The sequence below is a fragment of the Tyto alba genome, unplaced genomic scaffold (assembly GCF_018691265.1).
Source record: "Tyto alba isolate M040663 unplaced genomic scaffold, T.alba_DEE_v4.0 Super-Scaffold_10, whole genome shotgun sequence".
In the NCBI taxonomy this organism is placed as follows: domain Eukaryota; kingdom Metazoa; phylum Chordata; class Aves; order Strigiformes; family Tytonidae; genus Tyto; species Tyto alba.
Genome location: NW_024881262.1, coordinates 15,415,925 through 15,436,699, shown reverse-complemented (window position 1 = coordinate 15,436,699; position 20,775 = coordinate 15,415,925). Strand labels below are relative to the sequence as shown.

At 35.5% G+C, this 20,775-nt stretch overlaps 1 protein-coding gene across 21 annotated transcripts in view; it reads right to left on the bottom strand.

The window, feature by feature from the left end:
- The window catches only part of DLG1 (discs large MAGUK scaffold protein 1), a 165,898-nt gene that overhangs the window by 20,352 nt on the left and 124,771 nt on the right, over positions 1-20,775 (bottom strand). For all 21 annotated transcript variants that reach the window (XM_032986796.2, XM_032986797.2, XM_032986799.2 and 18 more), the window contains 3 exons: positions 10,009-10,123; positions 3,567-3,743; positions 2,696-2,765 (listed from right to left, as the gene is read on the bottom strand). In XM_032986796.2, the coding sequence (XP_032842687.1) occupies positions 2,696-2,765; positions 3,567-3,743; positions 10,009-10,123 (362 nt within the window). The remainder of the gene's footprint in view (positions 1-2,695; positions 2,766-3,566; positions 3,744-10,008; positions 10,124-20,775) is intronic.

Sequence of the window (20,775 nt, the reverse complement as noted above, 5' to 3'; positions counted from 1 at the left end):
CTTTACGTGAGGTCAGCAAGTCACTGCAATTGATTTCTCATAACCAGAAAGGTTAGTGTAATCTACAGAACAAGGACAACAAATAAATATGTCCAGAGGAGATCTTTGCCGAGTATATTGAAAAATACTGTAACATAAATTTCAGAAGTGGAAGTCTCATATCTATGTAATTGTTCATTTTGGACAAGTCCCTCAGTTTGGGGCAAAGAATAGGGGAAATAAATGTAACAAAGCATAAACTTTGTAGTTTAACTGAGGTGGTGAGACTCTGCAATTTGTACAGTTAAAATAAAAGCAGTGGCTGATTTATTTTACTTCATAGAACATAACTGAGTTCTTCATTTTAGTTTTGAAAATATTTCATGATAATAAGTATTTTAACTTTCCATAAAGTAAATCTTACTGAACTAATATTAAATGTTATATACTGCATGTAAATGGTCAGAGTCAGATCCATTGCCAAAAAAAAAAGAGAAAATAAAAGTAATATTACACTGATTTTGCATAAAAGATTAGCCAAAAGATTATTTTTAAAAGATACAATGATTATAAAAAGCTAGAGAGAATTGCTTATTAGTTGAAAATGAATAGTAATTGTATTAAATTTTTCACAAGCCCACTGCAAATCATAAACAGGCATCATAAGCAAGAATATATTAAAACAGAAGCAGCACAGAAAGTGAGATAAATGTGTATATGAAAGGAACAAACAAGAAAAATATTTATCCATTTCTGCTCCAGATTTTTTAGCTTTCCTTAAAATGAAAGGAACATAGGTTTTAATATTTGCCATCACTAAGGTTATTCTGTAAGTTTTTAATGTAGAAATTTTGAAGAACTGTAAACAGTTGGTATTTCATGGTGTCCATGGAGTATTATCACATACAGACACAGGAAGGCACACAGTCCATGAGGGCATGTATGATGCAAACAACTTACTGGGAAAAATATCATCATGACCAATACAGGAAGAATACTTTAAGAAGAAACCGTAATGTTAAAACATTTACAGCTGAAGCAAAAGATTGTGAACAGTGTAAGCATGTTTGCAAAATGAGATGTTACTACAGAAAAAGAACTGCAGTTCTATATCAATGGCAAGCGTAGCTGCTTTTCCACTCAGTATTCCATGCATATCTTTGCTGCTATGTTAGTACACAGTGACTGTGCACTAACTCTGCTATTGTCACAACGCTACTTCTAATACATCATTAACTGTTTGCAGTTTATTGGTAGACAAACTACAAAACCATGCAATTATCTTTCAAAGAACATGGTAACATTTGAAAAATTATTTAATGTAATTAAAATATAGTAAAGTATTGAAGCCACTTCTTTAACATGACTTCTAGAAAGGGAACTCAAATTATAAAAATGATCCAGTTAAAAATTACCATATCAGTTTACAGCTTTTTATTCCAATACCAAAATACGAATGCACCAAAACAGAAAAAAACCTGCAAATGATCCAGTAAATCCTCAAGGTAGTACCATAATTGTTCATCATAAAATAGAGATATTGATTTCCTTTCAAACAAATACTTGTAGAAAACAACATGACATTTTCTTCATTAATAAACTAAACTGAAACCTGTGCAATGTGACAGAGGGACGTACATATGGATTTAACAGTCTTTATAGTTTAAAGTCTTTATTACTTTAGAAGGCTCTTACATCTAAAATGCATATACCTAAGTCCTGAAATTACCAGTTTTGTACTATTGGTAGAGGTAGAAATGTTATTAAATTGTTTCTCAAATTTCAAAATGACCAAAACACTGCAAAAAAACCTGACCCTCAAAATAATAAAAAAAAAAAAAATTTGGCTGCTGTACCATTATGAAATTGCTGTAATTTCGGCTACAAACATTCCCATTAGTACTTAAGTAGCTATAGAGCTTTCTCACCACTCATTCCCATCCTGTGTACTGGAATGCATATCGTGCAGTGAACTGCACCAAGGGACTGACTAAAATTAAATCCAGGATTTCTTTTGGATTAGATTATTGTTCATCTACATTGGCTATTTTACATGATTTGAGCCCAGCCACATCAGTATTTGCACCAACAGAATGGCGGTGAGAAAAAAATGCTGTGAAACAGAGACTGATTCTGGTCAGCAGTGGCTCTAGCCTCGATCTTCTGTTGGCCTACACACTCACATGAAATTCCTTAAAGCTTCTACATCCATTATTGTAACAAAGAAGTTACTTTATGCTGTCTGTGTAACTGTGTACATCTAAAACCTCTTTTCATCATAGGGACCCTGTTAAGCATTACTTGCTTGTTTTCTAAAGGCATTAAAAAAGGCTTAAAGAAAGAAACATTTCACTTTTTCTGAAAATTAGTTGTTTGCCCCTTCCCACAGAGCCCAAAAGTATAAGCCATACTAAAGGACTAAACTGCTTTACAAACAGCACTTGCAGAGCTATTACAAGTGGCACTACTCGAAACTTGATTAGCATCTGTAACTCCTATTACATTACAGTATTAATGTATATTTCTAAGCTAATTCTTTAAACAATTTGCAGTGTTTTGGCAAATAAAGTTTGCTTTGGTGCTCAGCATGATTTTATTTCTATGTGACACAATTTAATCTTTTCACTGAAATCTGATACTGAGTCTGTATATATAAACCACTGAAAAATGTAATGTTACCATTCACAGTGCCAGGTGTAATTAGCACTTAACTCACCCCTTTATCTCCTCTTGTTTTGGCATTGAATTTCACTGTCTTTAAACGGGCTCGTTCTTTTTTCTCAACTCTACCACAAAAACATACACAAAAACAGTAAATCAGCAAAATTCCAGAACTTGAAGTTACTACTTGTTACGAGTAAGTATACAGGTGTACCTTTTGTAGTATAGATTTTTATTGCTGATGACACCTTCAGCAAATAGAAGCCTGCTAATGGCAAACTGTATTGGAAAAGCAGGGTGTTATTTCTGAAGTGATGAGCTGTGACAATATTGAAGTGTTTTGTGATTGTATAGGTTCAATAAATTCAGAGGGTGCAAAGAGAAAACATAACAGTGAGTGAACAGCCTCAATTATGAGTCAACAGCAGATATTGAGATTCAGAGCACCTAATCTCTTGTTTGGGTCTCTAGGATGCCAACAAGCACCTCGTCTCCATTTACTCTGGCCACCAAAGAAAGATTTGCCAGTTTTCTAGGCTTTGGGTAGAAGGAATTCATGACAATGTCATGATTTGAATAAAATTCACTTTACACCTTTTCATACGTAAGTGGTGAAATGTTATTAAACCCATAACTTGCTTACAGTAAGAAGAGGGTAATGTACTTGAACCAGCTTTACCAACTTTAGCACACAACTCCTAAGGATAAAGAGGATTTTAACAAACTTCTCACAGTTAGTCAGAAACCCACTATAGATTACTTAAAAAAAAAACAAAAAACAAAAAACAAACAAACAAACAAACAAACAAACAAGTGGCTAATGTAGGATAGAATTAGCAACAATGAGCAAAGCATATGCAATATATGTATTAATCATATCATAAATTTAATGTCAGACATCTTAAAGTCAATAAAATATGACATACCTGCGTTTGCTTGGGATAACTCCAATTTCATCACTTTCTCCATCCGGAGTTACCTGTCGTGCTTGCCACCATTCATCATCAGAAGCATTAATGACATGGAGAATATCACCAAATTTGAAGTTCAGTCCTTGACTTGGAAGGCCACTATCTTTAGTCTTGTCGTAATCAAAAAGAGCTCTACATTAAGAAGAAAAAAATTAAACACAGGAAATGCAAGAAAAAAACAGGGGACTATGAACAGCACAAAATATGAAGAAAGCTGCCTGCATTCATCAGAAATGATTGCATCATTCTGACAGTTTCCTAAAAGAAAAATGCTGAATGCACTGTCTCTCACACACATGTGCACACACAGAGAATACATAGGATAGTATCCACACACACATGTTAGTTTTAATGAATTAGAACAAACTTCATCCAGAGCAAAACTCTAATGCTTTATAAAAGGTCCACAAAAGATGCCTTCCACAATTCAATAAGCACTTTGCATACAGCAAGTTACATATCAGCCCAGGATAAAAAATACAAGTGACTATTTGAAGCATACAGCACTGTCCAAAGTTCTACAGTGTATACTGTTTTATACCAAGTTATATATTGGAATTATTTCAGTAAGTAAAAATTACTGTCTGACTTTAGAATAAAAGTCAATATCCTGCTCACAGGGTTGCAGGAAAAAAAACAAACAAACAAACAAACAAACAAAAAAAAAAACCTTAGAAATAAGATCTGAACACAACTTTGCTAATGTAGAACCTGAAGGCTAGGAACCTTACATGCATTCTTTTGGAAAATTCCCTACTATTTCAAGAGAATCTCATCCTTTTTTCTAAGGTAAGCCTGTTTTCAAATAATAGGCACTAGCAATACCTGAACACCAGCAGCGTGACTAGTTTTATTTTAAAATTCCCTTTGCTAGCAAGGTTGGTTTATTATCCATACCCCCCATTCACACCTGCTTTGTACTGACTCCTTTCCCCCTTCTTGCTTATAAAAGCACAATTGTCTGGAAAGTCACATAGTGCACAATACTGCAGAACTGACCTGGGTTAAAATTAATTTCTTTTGTCCCTGTTGGATCATTTTATATCTGGATCCGTTCCCTGAGGAACTGAGGAGACCTGCAGTATGTTTCTCCCAGCACAATTAAGGGTTTAGCAAGGATGTGGAAATGAATGGCAGGAGCTTCTTCTCAAACCATAAGAGATACTCCTAAAGTTATGACTTATAGAGGACTCTTACATTTAAAAAAGGTATACGAACCTCACCTATGTAAAGCAAGAAGCACCTGTGTTACCGAGGCCAAAAAATCCTCAACTTTATTTCATCTGCAAGCTCATATGATTCAGTGATGCACTTTCTAAACGATATGCTATCTCGATTTAGAGACTTAATACCAAGTCCACCACAAAATAGCATTAATAGATTACAATGGAATGATTTAAAATGGTGTCCTTCTCCTTGTCCAAATTCAGTTAATTTCTTCATCCCAAACACTAGACTTATGTACCTTTTTCTGCTATATTCTTCATGTCTCAGATTTTTTTAACCCATGTAGGTACCTATAAATCATAACTGTTAGCTCCAAAACGTATTTTAGCTTTATGAATTCTGCCGAAAGCACTGAGTGTATTACTTTGGGTTTGAACTGTATTTGTTCATAACCAATAACAAATGGCTTCTACGGAAAAAATACAAGATTTTGAAACATAAATCTCTAGCATAAGGCCTACTACAAAATCAGAGTTGTCTGAGACATCATGCCTTTCTTGTGCCATAAAAATTTTTCATAAAGGGATAAATGTTTTAATAAATATTTGCTAAAATATCTAGAACAAGATAGAAATTTTTAAATGGCTTAGAAATATTTACTCTCGTGACACACAAAGCCATATATTTAAATATGCAATACTTTCCATTTGATAACTTTGTAATAAAATTTAGGCTTTCAATTTTGAAATAGTTTGCAGTTTGAAATACCACCTTCCTTCAGTAGTGCAACCTCCACTATAATATCCTTCAGTTTAATTCCATAATATACTTGAGATATCCTGATTCTTTCAAAAAAAATCAGAATCCTCATTGTCTTTGAAACAGCCCAAATACTGCAGGTAAGAAAATTATACACCTAGTAGTTATTCCTCCAGATTTATTCTGCACATTTTATCAAGAAGCACTCTGGACAATTATCACTCTGTATCTCAAAATAAATTGCACATAATCCATGATGTACTTTTAATGCAGATTCAAGTTGTATACATTTTCACTGAATTAATTAAATGCATCATGAAATTTATTTCCTGAGAATTCTTGTTAGCATTCAAGCAATGATTTCTCCCAGAACTACTTTTAACTTCCAAGTTTTAGTTTGAACATAAACTTATATGAGCAGTGACCCTGGCCTAACAGCATTAATGCACGTGTTGACTGCATGAGAACAAAAATATACAAGATTGAAATGGAAGCACAAATGGATAAAAACATATATTATCAACATGTGCTCTTCAAACTAGATAAATCATCACACAGAATAGTCTTTGCACAATGAAAGGCAGTTTCATCAAATACTTTTCCTCTGGTGAGATCACTTCAAGAAAAATAATTTTATTGGGAGACAAAGTCAAAGCTGATAAGGAGAGTTTTATAATAAGATGAATTAGGGTGTCACACGGTAGTGACAAATCTATGCAGCTAAGATTTATAGGAACACCAGGAACTGGTAATGATCAAACAAGCCAAAAAGCAAACAGAATTAACAAAAATCCCTTGCGATTCCAACTGATTAACACGGCTTTTCCTGTATGCATGGCAAGTCATCAAACGAGAACTCATTTCACAGCCAAGATGACATATTTATCTCCAGACTGGTATATAAAAAATACCTCTTGGATTAACTCCCTCTATGGAGACTTTTATTTTACAGAGAAAGCACCACGTCCTTCCTTTTATTTCACCTTGTATTACTCAGCAACTAAACAGCACTAAAAAAAGCTAACTTAATTCCTTCATTTACAAGTCTACCAAAAATGAAGTTAAGTTGCATGTTTCATGAGTGTCCATGCTTCTAAGCCAAAAATGTAATGGCTGTGCTAACAGTGCCAAATATTCCAGAATGTCTTTTTCACCTTGTCACACTCATTACTTTCAATTTCATAGGCTGTTGATCAAGTTTTCCTGAAGCATTTATTCTTTTAGGGCATTCTTGCTGAACAAAGCAATGAGGAATTCCGGCAGCAAAAGCATCTTCATGTCTTATTTCATGAAACATGAATTAATCTTACCACTTCAGAATGAATGAAGGTCAGCTTCTAAAGGAGGTTCTCTTTTTCTCCCTGAGTTCTTGGGAAAGCTCTTTGAAACTACATGTTTCAAACAAGAATAACATCGGGATGCCCAATTAAACTCCTACAGGCAACTACACTTTTCAGGCCTGGTGCTAATGCCAGATCTTATTTTTCAGTGGATTTAGTTAAGATTTCCTAATGATTTCAAAATCTTAAAGTTTCTTCCACTTAGATATGTAATCATTTTCCACTCTGATTCAAGCAGAACTCAGCATCGTTTGAAGTTGAAACGTATCATGCTGTCATAAAAATGCCCAGTAAAAGTAATTTTTGATTATGAATTCTACATATATTCCACTGACTGAAATTTGGCATACGAGATTAAGTATGGAACAAATTTACCCCCTGTCAACATATTATCATAGAAACTTGATACCATGAAGGTATCTCACCTTTTCACATGTGCTTTTTGAATCTGCAGGTGAAGGAGGAAAGCATATAGCTCAGATGCAAACACAGAAACACCGTGTGGGAGTATCAGTCTCCTCTTAGAATAAAGATCAAAAGAAACATAAAGCAAAAATAAGAGAAGGTCTTTAAATCAGCACATCTTAATTAGTCAGGAGCAGAGAGAGAGAGAGAGAGAGAGAGAGAGAGAGAGAATTTGATGTGCAAATGAAGAGTTAGCTGCTGCTGAATTGCTATATTTGTATTGCCCTCCAAGGACTGTTTGTTATATTGCTACTCATCATATATTAACATACATACAATTAAGAAGAAAAATCTGACATTTTACTTCATAGCATGTTTTCATGCAAACACAATTGTCTTTTCCTTAATATTACATAACTCCCCCAAAATGCTGTTTACAGGCAGACTATTCATAAAGATATCAAGTTTCAGTTACAGGGACGCAATGCTGTATGTGATTTTATTTGCTGTTTTGTTACCATGATTTTGAGAATTCACCAGAGACTATTAGAGTATTTTTATTTGATAGGTTTTCTACATTTGTGGTTGAATGCCTATAAACATTCTATTGTTGGATTTACCATTCAATTCAGCATTACATTATATAACTAGAATCCTTTAAAGCATATCCAAAGCCAAATATTACACAAAAAAGATAGCTTCAGTTACTAAAACTGGCTTTGAATTGGTACAATTAAAAGTAGAGAATGATCATACTATATTCCTTATAAGGAATAAGATGGATAACTAACATGTTCTGTCAGTATCTAGCAATACGTGAAAAGATTCATAAAACTTACTTCAGTGAGGTCAAAATTACATCAGAAACCAGACAGAGCAGATGTGAACCCATCCTGTGTATACCAAGTTGCCTACCAGTCTTTGGCATCTTTTGGTGTGATGACAAGAGTAGATCTCAGAGGGTGCTGCTAGGGCTTTTAAGAGATGTGGGTGGAAAAGTACTTTTCCTGAGGAATTTTTGCATTTTAGATTTTTGTTCTGACTTATAACAAAGCTGTTTACCAAGTCTCAAAGCCCCTTCTTGGAAAGGGAATCAGCAGTCTCCACAAGGCATCAGCCAACAACCTGGAGAAGGCCGCATTTTCTGCAGCAGCTGGCAAAGTCAAAAGCTCAGCCTCAGTCATTTACAGATAGCAACTTCCATCAGTGGAATAAAAGCTACATAAACACAAAATGCTTGTCAGCAGCTTAAAGTATCAAACCCATGTGTGAACATGAGCATAAGCAGCTTAGAACCTAATCAGGGTATAGCTAACCAAGCAAAATAAAAGCATTTAGAATTGTTTAGGCTTAGTTATATGATGAGAGCTAAAGCAATAAATCTTGGGATTGTGGAAAGGAAGATGCCACCACAATATCTGTATGTACACCTATCTGTGAAAATTTTAAGACATGGATAACTGATATCAAGTACTTATCCTTAGTATTTAAGGCATTTATCTTTAGAGATTTAAATTTTGACCCCCAAAAATATTTAAGGTGGAGTACAAAAAAAGAATAACAAGATCAGCTCTGCAAAGCTACTAAATAGGTCAAAACATAAAGGCTACATATTATAGTCAATCTAAATGAAAGCCCTGTATGAGTAATTTGCTATATTTGTTTCAAAGCCTTCAGAAATAAGTTGCAAAGGACTGACACTTTTCTGAGCACAGATGCAATTACCCAGGTAACTGCCTTGGTGTAAGACTTGCTTCCTTTTGCATGGCTCAACAGATACAGCACCACGAACAATACTATCTGCTTCGGATGGGAAAAGTCAATAGCACTACTGAAGCCTCACCTGCTCTACTAAAATGTTCTGGCTCCTGCCAAGAGGCTACTGCTGGACCTTTTTCAGTCCAGAGATAAGCTGGTTCAGGGAACTCAAAATCAATTTATTTTTAAAAATGCAATCCTTTCATCCACATTCCAATACTGGAAGCATTATGCTTTATCAGGATATGATAACTGATGTAGGAGTCAGTTGGCACATTAATGAACTGCACCTTGCCACATTTTCCCAGTGAAACCACCTATTTTTTTAACTGCTTCATGCTCTTTTCTATTTCCACTTCCTTTTAGCCTCCTTTATGTTTAATTCTATATGAATAAATTAATGAAGAATATTCAGTTCATTTGCTTTGATGCATTTCCTCTCTCGGTTACCATGAAAAATATTCTATAACAAAATACTATTGGATATAGAAATCGGATTTCTTAATACAAGCTGAGAATACAACTCCAGTAAGTGGAGGAAAAGACAGAAATCTGTCAAAGCTTCAGTAAAGGGAGACTATAAATGTGAACTCAAGAACTGAACAAGGGAAAATACAAAGACTATTGTCACAAAAACACAAACTGAATTAAGCAAGCTGTTAAGACTTCACATACACTGATTTAATAAATACATGATTTTGCCGAAGGATTATCATCTCAGAGACAGGACAAAGAGCAAATAGCAGCACCTCTAAAAGTTCATAGAGGGTTCTTGGGGCTATTCTCTTTCAGCTATATTACATTAATTGATTGAAATTAAGCTTAATTTTTAATATATTTTGCATATAAATATCAATTTGTTAAGTTCAATAATGAGTAAATAATTTCATAAAAAAGCAAATACAGAAATACTAAGTCTACAGAAAAGCAGAAAAACACAGTAGAAATACTGTGAAAAAGATGATTACCTGACATATAAGGATCTCTTCTGGCTGGTTCGCAAAGATCCTGATCCTGAACTAATGCTACTGTTCATCATCTGTTCCCGTAAATCATGTATTTTAGCTTCAAAACGACTGTATTCTGTAAGAAAGGGATGATTGCAATTAATTTCTCCCTGAATTTCAGCAATTAAATTATTCACAAAAATGCTGAAAATCTCAGAGAATAAGTGTTGTTACAAAACTTTCAATACAAGAAAAAGAAACAAAAACACTCTTAAACCCCAACATTTTTATTAAGCACTATATTTTGTAATTAAATGCTATGACAAACTTTATATTTATCAACTGAAATAAAATTTGAAATAATCATGATTAGACAAATAATCATTTTTTAAAATCTAAGGTTTTTAATCTGTAGTTCACTGTTTTTTCTAATTAAGAGAAACATTTCTACTAATAATCATAATTTTTCTAGTGATAAAAAGACTGATAAATTGTAACCTATGACAAAAAGAAAAATTCAGAGCATACATGTGAAATATTGGTTTATAATCATGAACTATGTATTTTTAAAGTTTAAATGTTAAGAAATGGGAATGAAAAGTGTCGGTACCTTAAAATTACCAGACTTGAATTAGATAAATAATTTGGCACTACAAGGTGGGAAATATGCAAAACATCTTCTGAATAAAACAATGTTCCCATGGGAGCTCAGGAAAGGGGAAAAAAAAATAATCCAGAAGTCTGGCATTTACCTCAATCTACTTGTAAACAGCACTAGAGATTCAAACTCCTTCTACAAAATTATGTACAATGTTAATCCTGAAAAAACGGATTGTGTTTTTAAGCAGCACTGCATACTACTAAAACTAAGCTAACTTCACTCAACTTTAGCTACAAAGGCAGACAGTAAAATAGCAATAGATTCTTCAGAACAAACATTTCCTGAAGCAAGGTATTTACACGTTGTCAGCATAAACTATAAACTCAAAGCAAGTAAGTTTTGCCTTCACAGCTGAATAGTTTGGACTTCGGGATCAACAGATCCACTCGTAAAACCTTCCTAGTTGAAGGGAACATTCTGCAGCCACCACCGTGGCCAGGAGAGCACGTGCTGGCAGAGCCCAAGGCGGCAGCCCTGGCAGCGCCAGGGTGCGTGCGGCAAGCAGCTGCTCCCCTGGGAAGGAGCTGCTCTTCCCAGCTGCACCGTTATTCCCTGCGGTAATCAGGTTTACTCAGGAGATGCAAGACTGATAGTGGGGGCTCTAACATGCAAAAATCTTGAGAAAATTTCTAAACTCAGGTTCCTTCAACAACCATCTCAATATTATGATTGATTTATCATATTACATCCTGTAGCACTTTCTCCAAACACACTCATCAGATAGTGACCACCAAGGCTTACAGACTGACCAGAGAAGAAAAAAATATTAGGTTTCAGATGATTATTCTGTGAACCAGTTTCTGGTATATCACTTAATTCATCAAGGTTACTATAAATCTGATGCTCTAGCAATAGCAACTATCATTAACCCTATCTAGATTATGGTAATATGAACAGCCTCTTATATAACCCTGACTTCTGTCTTTCAAAACCAAAAGCTACTAGTTTTTAAGAAAGTATCTTAGTTTTTAAAACAGCATCAAGTGCCTTTTTACAAATAAAGTTGAGACCAAATAATCTACCAGCACTAAATTAGACTGATAAGGCTGTTTTGACAAGAGACACAAAAACATTATTTCCACCACTACTAATGCTATCACTAATAGCAAAACAATTTCAGATGACAGAATGGTATCCTTAGAGGAATGTGAGAAATTGTATTTTTTAGAAAGCAATATCCCTTAGGGGAAGGACCCAGATGCAGAGAGAATTTTCTACTCCTTCTGTGCTACTGCTGCACTGTGTGGCCTTGGGTAAGTCACCTCATTTTATTCATTTATATCTCTCATCTGTCCCTTGGGTGTTTCGCAAGATTAAAGTATTAAACTTCAAACATCTAAGAATGTTAGCTGAGATTTCTGACATAAAGAGATTTTTTTATGACTGCTGCATGCAAGGAAAGAAAGCATGGAAAAGACCAGATAATCCAAGCATTTTCTTGTAGCACAGTCTATTCAGTACTGAAAATACCTGTTTCTTTGCAATAACTCCTGGAAAAAACTACGTATTTCTGTTAAGAAAGTATCATGGGTCATCTGTTGGAAGAATCTGATTTTGTCCTATGTAGCATGCAGTATGTAAGAGAGTTAACGGGAAGCTATTCCTTACTATCGCTTAACTCTGCTTTATCCTATATATTATCTTCACATTGCTGGTCTTGTAGTTTCCTGGGTTAATTTAATTTTTTGCAGCAGAACTCCTGGGAAGTAAGTGCTGAATGAGTGACAAGGACATCTGTAGGTGTAAGAAGGAGAATAAAAATAATTTCTACATAAGAGTCGCTGCCATACCAATAAAGTAAAAAAGGAAACTAATGGGCTGGGATTGAGAAGGCTCTAGTTAAAAAAGAAGAGGAGCCAAGAGACATCTTATTTAGGGAAAGCTTAAAACACTCTGTGCAGATGGAATCTGGTGGGCTCCTTCAGTGTAAAGCAAGCTAAAAATCTGAGTTATATTCCTCTTACAGAAGGTTTGGGGAAGAACAGGATGGACAGAGATCTCAAAATCATTCGGTTTGGAGTGAAAAGTAGACAGGATTTTGGTTTAAAACCAAACAAAACTTGGTATTAGATACAGTGGTACTGAAACGAATGTTGGAGACAGAAAATAAGACAACAGGACTCTTGATTGCGTCAGAAATGCAGTATCCATTTGGTACCCAAAGGATCAGCACCGACACCCTGTTGACCAGTTAAGACTGGTTCAATTTCAGCATTATCAAGTGAAGTGTGAGCTCTGCTAATCTGCCTAGGAGAGGTTATATTTCTATCTTTGTGATTAAGAAGAATAGAGTATCAATTGTCTTTAGCATTTTTAATCTCTTATTATACTGAACAACACTGATGCCATATGGTGGTTTATGAAATGCAGAAAAGTAGTTGCAGGATAGCAGTCAGAAGACTCTCCACAGCTGCTCCATCTTACACACTCTACAAGACAGTAACACCAATAGCCAACAGCTGGTATCAACACTGGAGACTCGTACCCGAGATGCACATGTACCTAATGTGATCCATACCAATTTTATTTGATTACAAAAGCACCAGAACACTACATACACACCTCTGCATTTTTAATCAATCCCTGCAGTAATACCTTACTATTTATTAAATGCGGGTGGGGAGGGGGGGAAGTAAAAAAAGCAAACAGAAGTAGCATCAAATTTACACTAATTAAAGACTTCATATAATGGGTATACCAGAGAGATGACTTTGTAGGAAACCCCTTATCTAAAATAACATAAAAGCAGAAGTACTTGATAAAACAGAAAACACAATCTTAGCTTAATGCTTGTCTCTCACTGATGAGGAAGCAAGTACTTAGAGATGAGAATGAGGCAAGCAAAGAATCGTACCTTCCCTTCAAGTACTCCCATCCTCCAGTATTTCCAACGTTTACAGAATTTCATTGCATGTTTAAATTACCTGTTTCATTCAGCTTATCATCACTAAATTCTCCCAAATGCTAGAGAACTGGTTTCTTCACAATTCCATTCTTTCTTACGGGGTATGCACAATACTACATACATAGTATATAACAAAACAGATCATATTTTTTTCCCCCTAAATCACAGTGAACAGCACAGTAAATTTCCACATGGCTAAGTGTGACAAAGTCATGCAATGCACAGACAGAATTTTTTTTTTTTTAAGTTTTATTTTGCCACTTCAACATTCCAGAAATTTGAAGCTGGAACTGACACAGTGAACAAGATAAAAAGGACACTCTGCTTTCTTGGTTAAGAGGAAATGAAGAGCTTGGCTGAGAAGGAATATGACTAATCTCTGGTTTAATTTAATTGGGGTAACCGAACAGAAAGGACATAAGCTATTTGAATGAAAAAGCAAAACTGATTTTAACCCAAATGGAGTAGGCTGGTCATAGTAACTCCATCTACAAATATGCTTCCAATTTCCACAGCCACAAAAACACTGAGATTCTGAAATAGTATTGTAATAAGAACTATGGTGGCAGAACACACACACACACCCTCAATGAAATCACAAAACAAAACAAAGCCATACAATCCAAATCCTCAATCCTTTCAGGTAAGAATTTGACCAGGATCTGAAACCTGATGTATATGCAACAGCAGTGAATGGGACTTAATAACTCTTTCTCATGTTCTGAATTTTAGGAAAGCTGTTGATGTTATACATCAAATAAAGGGTAACAGGCAACAAGACTAACATGAAATGCAATTAAATAAGAACATAAGAATAACGCTATCTGTTCTTGGCTAGATTTTTCTAGTAAGTTTCTAGTAAGTTTAGGGGCAGGGAGGGAGTAGTACCTGCTATCATAACATAGAGCTTGAGGAAGTGCAAGCATCTGCTGCTTCAATTAATGGCATTTATCCAACAGTACCCCACCATCACCAAAGAAAAAGAAACCCAAAGCCTACTCAGGTTTACACATAGATAGTTGTTAAGAACATTGGATAGATACATCTGGGTTCAAGTTTAAACTTGAAAATTATACTGGATAAGCAGATGGTGCAAACCTAGAATAAATTGGCTCTATTTCGTGTCTGCACGTATTGCACAGCAACAGACAAAAAGGAACAGAGGGAAGGTTAGGAAACCCTGGAAGATTCCTTTGCTCCCAAGCTCCTGAAGTGATTTTACCTAGCAAACGGTTATGTTTTCAGTGTTAGTGTTTACTTTAACAGAAATCAAAACTTCAGAAGCGAACTGAGTGGTGAAACTCTCCTGGACTGCCTATCTGGTGGGCAAGAAGAGAAAAGTGATACACAGATACATGTTGAAAAGTCTATACAGGCAGAGGAAGAGAAAGACAGGCGGCAATGAAAATTAATTTGGTCTCAAACACACATTCTAGCAAATAGGGCAAAAGAACAGAGGACTACGACAAGGGATGGAAAATTCAGCTAACAGCACAGAAGAAAAAGCAACTCATGGAAGCATAGATGTGTGTACAGGGAACAGATGGCAGCACAGCACTGAGCAGCAGAGATTCTTACGTATACTGAACCCACAAAGAGCTGAAAACGTTCACTGTAATTGAAAAAGTATGCCCCTTGCTTCCCTCTTCCCATCTGTCTGTGGAAAGCCCTCCTTTAGCAGGACCCATCAGATCTGTCAAAGCAGGACTCTGGTGATGACAATTTTATATAACCACTGATTTACATTCTTTCCTCCACCTTCAAAATACTCAGTTTTCCTTTCCATGGTACCTCCAAACAAAGTGCGAAACAGAGCCTGGTAGCAAGTTAGGATGGCGACCACCACAGTGATCTTATATTGACCTTCCATTTGTTTTCAAATCTAAGATTGAGTCAGGACTGCTACAGCATGTAGATAACTGAAGCTGTATTTATGAGTTTCAGTCATGTACTAGTACCATCCCTTGATTATCTATACAAGTATTTGATAAATTCATAGGTACCATTCATGTTTTGCCCACCTTTTCTTGTAATAGACTGTAGTATAAATTTCAGTTGGTAGAGGAGGCTGTGGAGTATAGCATGTTCAGTACAAGCCCTTAAAAACACTAGCAAAGAGTTGACCTATTAAAATGTATAGGCCACAATAAAAACATCATAAAACGTTTTTGAGAAGATATTACTTTGCTTCAATGCTTGTAGTTTTATATGACCTGACAGAGACCACAATGCATTCCACATGCCACTGGTGGCTTTTGTGCATTCTAATGTGTACTGAGCTTGTAGCTAATTAATCACTTGAAGGACTAGGCCACAGAATTTCAAAACAATTAGAAAAACTGCATTTGTATTTAGTTAAGAACACCTCCCACAGAGCCTGCAAAACTCAGAAAAAGGCTAGGTCTAGTCACTGATGAAGTGAATTCACCAAAAACATTGTTGAAGGTTTACCAGACATTCACAACTTCTAAAAAGGCTGAACTGCTCTCCAAGACAATTTTATTTTGTTATATTGAAGAGCAGGAGTGAGGTTTTAAAGGATTAAAACATGTGTAAGCCATCTTAGAGTGTCTATCAGGACTATGTAGAGCAGAACCTTTCTTCTAATCTTAATGGGCTCAATTTTAAAGGTACTGTAATTGCAAGTAATCCAAATTAGTCAAATGAGAAGAATCAGGTACAGAAGTTTGGAAGACTAGACACCATGTACTCCAAAACAGGGTAATATTTTTTTTTAATTATTTTTTTAAAGAATTTTTCATTTTGTGAAATTGAGACATACTGATCTTTTAAATCACCTTTCATTAAGACAATCCATGTTGTCAGCTAGAAAGCAAGGAAAGCTCATCCTATGAGTACAAAAAAAATACTGAAAACTGAGTTGTGCAAAAGCATTATTAGCTTTCTGTAACTGCAGCTGGACTTTCACAGACAACAGATTTACAATATATTTCAATACAAATGTTCAGAAAATAGTCTTAGCTTATACACATGAAAGTGCTACCACTTCCCAGATCTTAATTACTCTGTTTGAAATTGCATTAGAAATCAGTGCATAGATGAAGTGCCACAGACAGAAAAACTGGCCAAATACTGGCCATTGGAAGCTAAGCTCTAACAAAGCTTTCCCCTCCCCCCCTTTTCACTCGCTTCAAAGATAAGAAAGAATGAAAAATACAAAGTTGTCATACTTGGATCTTATTTTCCATAGATGCACACATTCCTTCAAAACAACAAAAAAATACATGAAAATCCACCTAAATATCTGGTTAACAAAGTGTGAGGAGTTTTAATTGAATGACTATGAAACTTCAATACATTCTGCAATGGAGAGTCACTTATTTCATTTAATAAAGCTGAAAGAAAAATGTGTATTAACTACCTATATGAACAATACCACTTCAGAAGATGACGTTTTACAAAAAGTACATTAAAATCTTCTCTTGAGGTTTTGGTTCCACCTTCTAATCTTACACTAATCCATCTAATCAACTAAGGACGTGGAGCTAATCTGGTCACTTAACCATCTTACCACTCTTTCAGAAAAGAAGTGTATATATAGAGATGGACTTGAGCAATTGAGCAAAGAGAAGACCAATGTAGATTCTAAATTCTAAATAACAGGCAGCTGTTAACTCACACAAACAAAAGACTGCTATACTAGTTAAAATTATAATTTTATCTTTTGTGTGTCAGGCAGATCCTTGGGAAACAAAGTGCTACTACCCTTTTCTGTCGTGACAGGGTTATCTGAACTTTGCTCCTGTTTAGGGGGACAGGTCAGATGACCAGTGCACGTATGCTGATGACAATACACTTTGCCTGCTTGTTTTTTTTCAAGGCCCTCCAAGAGCAGGCTTTACAGTTAACGTGTATTTAATTGCAGTTAATGTTATAGATATACTTAATTGCCCAGTTCTCATGTAGTAGAATACAACTACGAAAAAGAACAAAACAAAACAAAAACAAACACCAAAAAAAAAATATTTAATCCACAAATTTATTTTCTATCCAATTTCAACCAAATATATTTCATTCCTTTTAATGTATTTCTTTGGCTATTTTCTTATTTTTGAACACTTAAATACAATCAAGCTATAATACAGTTATGGTAGCCTGCTGGCACCTCATACCTTTTCAGAATGGCAAAACCTAACCTTCCAGAAATTCTGATTCTTGAGGTAATATTATTATTATGTCAGCCTCAAAACACATAAGAAAGTTTCAGATGATGTTTTAATTTGAATGGACATAACAATGCAAACATCAATGTGAAATGAGGGGAGAGCCCTCCAAGGGCTGTACACCTCTGGACAGTCCTATACTTCCCCCTTGCTGCTCCTCTCCTCACTACATTCCCTTCAAGCACTAAGACTCTAATGTTCCTGTCTCCCAGCTACGTAGCATGATCGTAATTCTGACCATCTCCGAATCCCCACCAGGAGATATGCATTTATTCAAATTGCCTAGAGCTTCCCTCTCATTCTTCCACCCTAGTATCACCATTTTTCCTTGCCACCCTGCACCTGTAGAAAACCCAAAGAAGGGAGATGCAAGTGTGGCACTGAGGTGTGTCTGCAGAGACAGGGAGCAAGAGGAAAAAGAAATGGCTCAAACGTCTACACACTAAAAAGGCTCATCAAAACACATTTATGCACTGGAGTAACATTACTTTCTTTGAAACTGCTGCAGGTCATGGTACTTCATTTCCAGTGGGACTCACAGTAAAGCAAAATCCCTTTTCATTCATGAATTATGTCTTGAAAAGAGATGGAGGTTTGTAGTACAACGAGGGGAGTAAGGAAAATCTTCCAAATGAAGAGAAAACCGAGAATGACCCCTTGACTTCCCTACCACGCTTTTACAGAATTCCCAATTCCCAAAATTTTGCTCCTCTTCTACCATGGATGCCTCCTCTGTAGCATCCAGTCCCAGAAGGTTCAAACCCACTGATGTCTGTAACTAGTGAGATTTTGTATACACACACACATGAATGTTATGTACCACAAAGGTATGCACAAGTACAACCTAATAGGGGACTTATCAGTTTACCTATGTAGCTCATAGGTAAGTTGCAAGATAAAGTATGGAATCTACAAAGAGAAAGCATAAGTCAATTGACTACAGTTGTGGTACTACAGACATCATGCCTGATGCACAAGTCACTTTGGTAAATGGGAGAATACCTTCACATTCCCTATTTGGCTTTCAGCTATCCCAAAGAGCACTGGTAAGTTGCTGAAATCTGATTCAGTACAGCACAAAACTTTTGTAAGGCATCTCTCAAATTTACCGAACACTGCTGGAAACTAAATGAATGCCCAGACAGATATTTTTAGGAATGAAATTAGATCTTTTTTCACCCGATTCTATAAGCAAGTAACATTTTTGACATTTAAGGGAAAAAACAAGTCAGCAGTTATGTAATTTAAGCACGGATATAACAAAAGCAGTATCATTCAGCCATATTAGCCTACCCCAAGTCCAGTAACTAGTGTTTGAATTAACCACGGAGTTGAGAAGACAGATATGGACATTTCAACCCTTTCCATGACAGGATTTTTCCAAAGATTAATTTTTCTACAGCCTACTCAGGCTTTTCTATGAGAGAACTGTTTGCAAAAATTCATTTTTTCCCAAAAGTCTGAGTACAAATATAAATGGTGAATTTCTGATAGAGCTTATCTGGTAAGATGTAAAAAAATTAGGATTCCTGACCACATCTATGAACATACAAACTGTCACATACAATTACAGGGAGTGAAGTGAGCTGATCCCAAGTGTCTTCCAAATGCTCCTATCATACTGAATCTATTTACCCAGTTATAATGAACCCTGATGGATGTCTAGAATCTCCTTGATCTGTCCTAGCTGTCAGCATGTTTTACAAAATCCTGCTAGATTTATAAATATAAATAAAATACATATGCAATACAAGCAGTTATAACTGATGCTCTTCATCTTTATGAAGACATTTGAGAAATAGCAATGATGAACAATGATTTTATGAAATCTTCATTTTAATACTTAACATCTTTTTGAATGGCATAAATAAAAACTGTAGATACATAGATATATATAATTTCCCAACTTAAATGAGTCAAGTGAGGGGAAAAGAAGACCATTCGCAGCTATAATTTAGGAAATATGAAGACATTCAAAGAACATATGCACTTGTATCAAGTACACTCAGTCATATGGATGATATTTTCTATTTGGAAAGTCAAATCTCAAACAGACCGCTTTCTTATGATAATAAACAAACAGTAACCTTTAAGGAAATATTCTCTTTACTAATCTCTAAGATATGAAAAGTGTCTGATTCAACCTACTTCCCACATCAAACCTGAAAGAAGGTAACAGCTGGAGTTCCATTCAACATCTTTTTCTGAGGAATAAGAAAAAGGTAAGCAGAGACGTCAAAGTCAGACATGAGTAACTAAAGCCCTCTAAGGTATGTTGGCCACGTGTCAATTCATACTTTGCCTCTAAACTACAATGGATTTCAATCTCCTAGCTACACTTTTCCTTCATTTCATACTTCAAAAGGGTAGAGTAAGCCCTAATGTGCTTCTAACATCTTCACTCTGAATGGAGACTTTAAGCACTACTTCAGACAGACAGACATGCAGACTGAACATCTTTAAAAAAAAAAAAAAAAGAGAAAAAAAAATCCTTTCTTTGATTAATGTGTCAGATGTCTGCCCATAATCTAGGATAATTAAAGTAACATCTCCCAGATGTATCCTCTCAAATGTGCCCTATAATTCTTTGAGAACACCATTCTCGATACAGCTCAACTGCATACAGTCTTGATCTGAATACTTCAGTAATTATGAAGGAATGAGTACAGCTCTACATTTGAATTCTACAAGTGACAGTTGTTGAGAAATTCCTGAGAGGCAATGTATGTTGCTCCAGGCAAGTCTCTGTGCAATGATTCAAAATCCCATCAGTCAGTCAAGCACCTCGGTACACATTTCAAGCAAATAAGTTACCTACTTGGACAAGTGGTAATGAAGAAAGCTGTTACTTCCAATGCAGAATGAGCAGGAACAACCAAAAATGCTTAGTTCTCTTATTCTAAAAGGAAAAGAGAGTTCTGACTTTCAGAGTATAAAGGGATCCTTTTCCTTTTAAAGCCTGAATCACAGAAAGAGAAGACGGAAAAACTACTGGTTTTGCATGAAGTCTGGATACATTTTTTGTCAAGAAAAAGAAA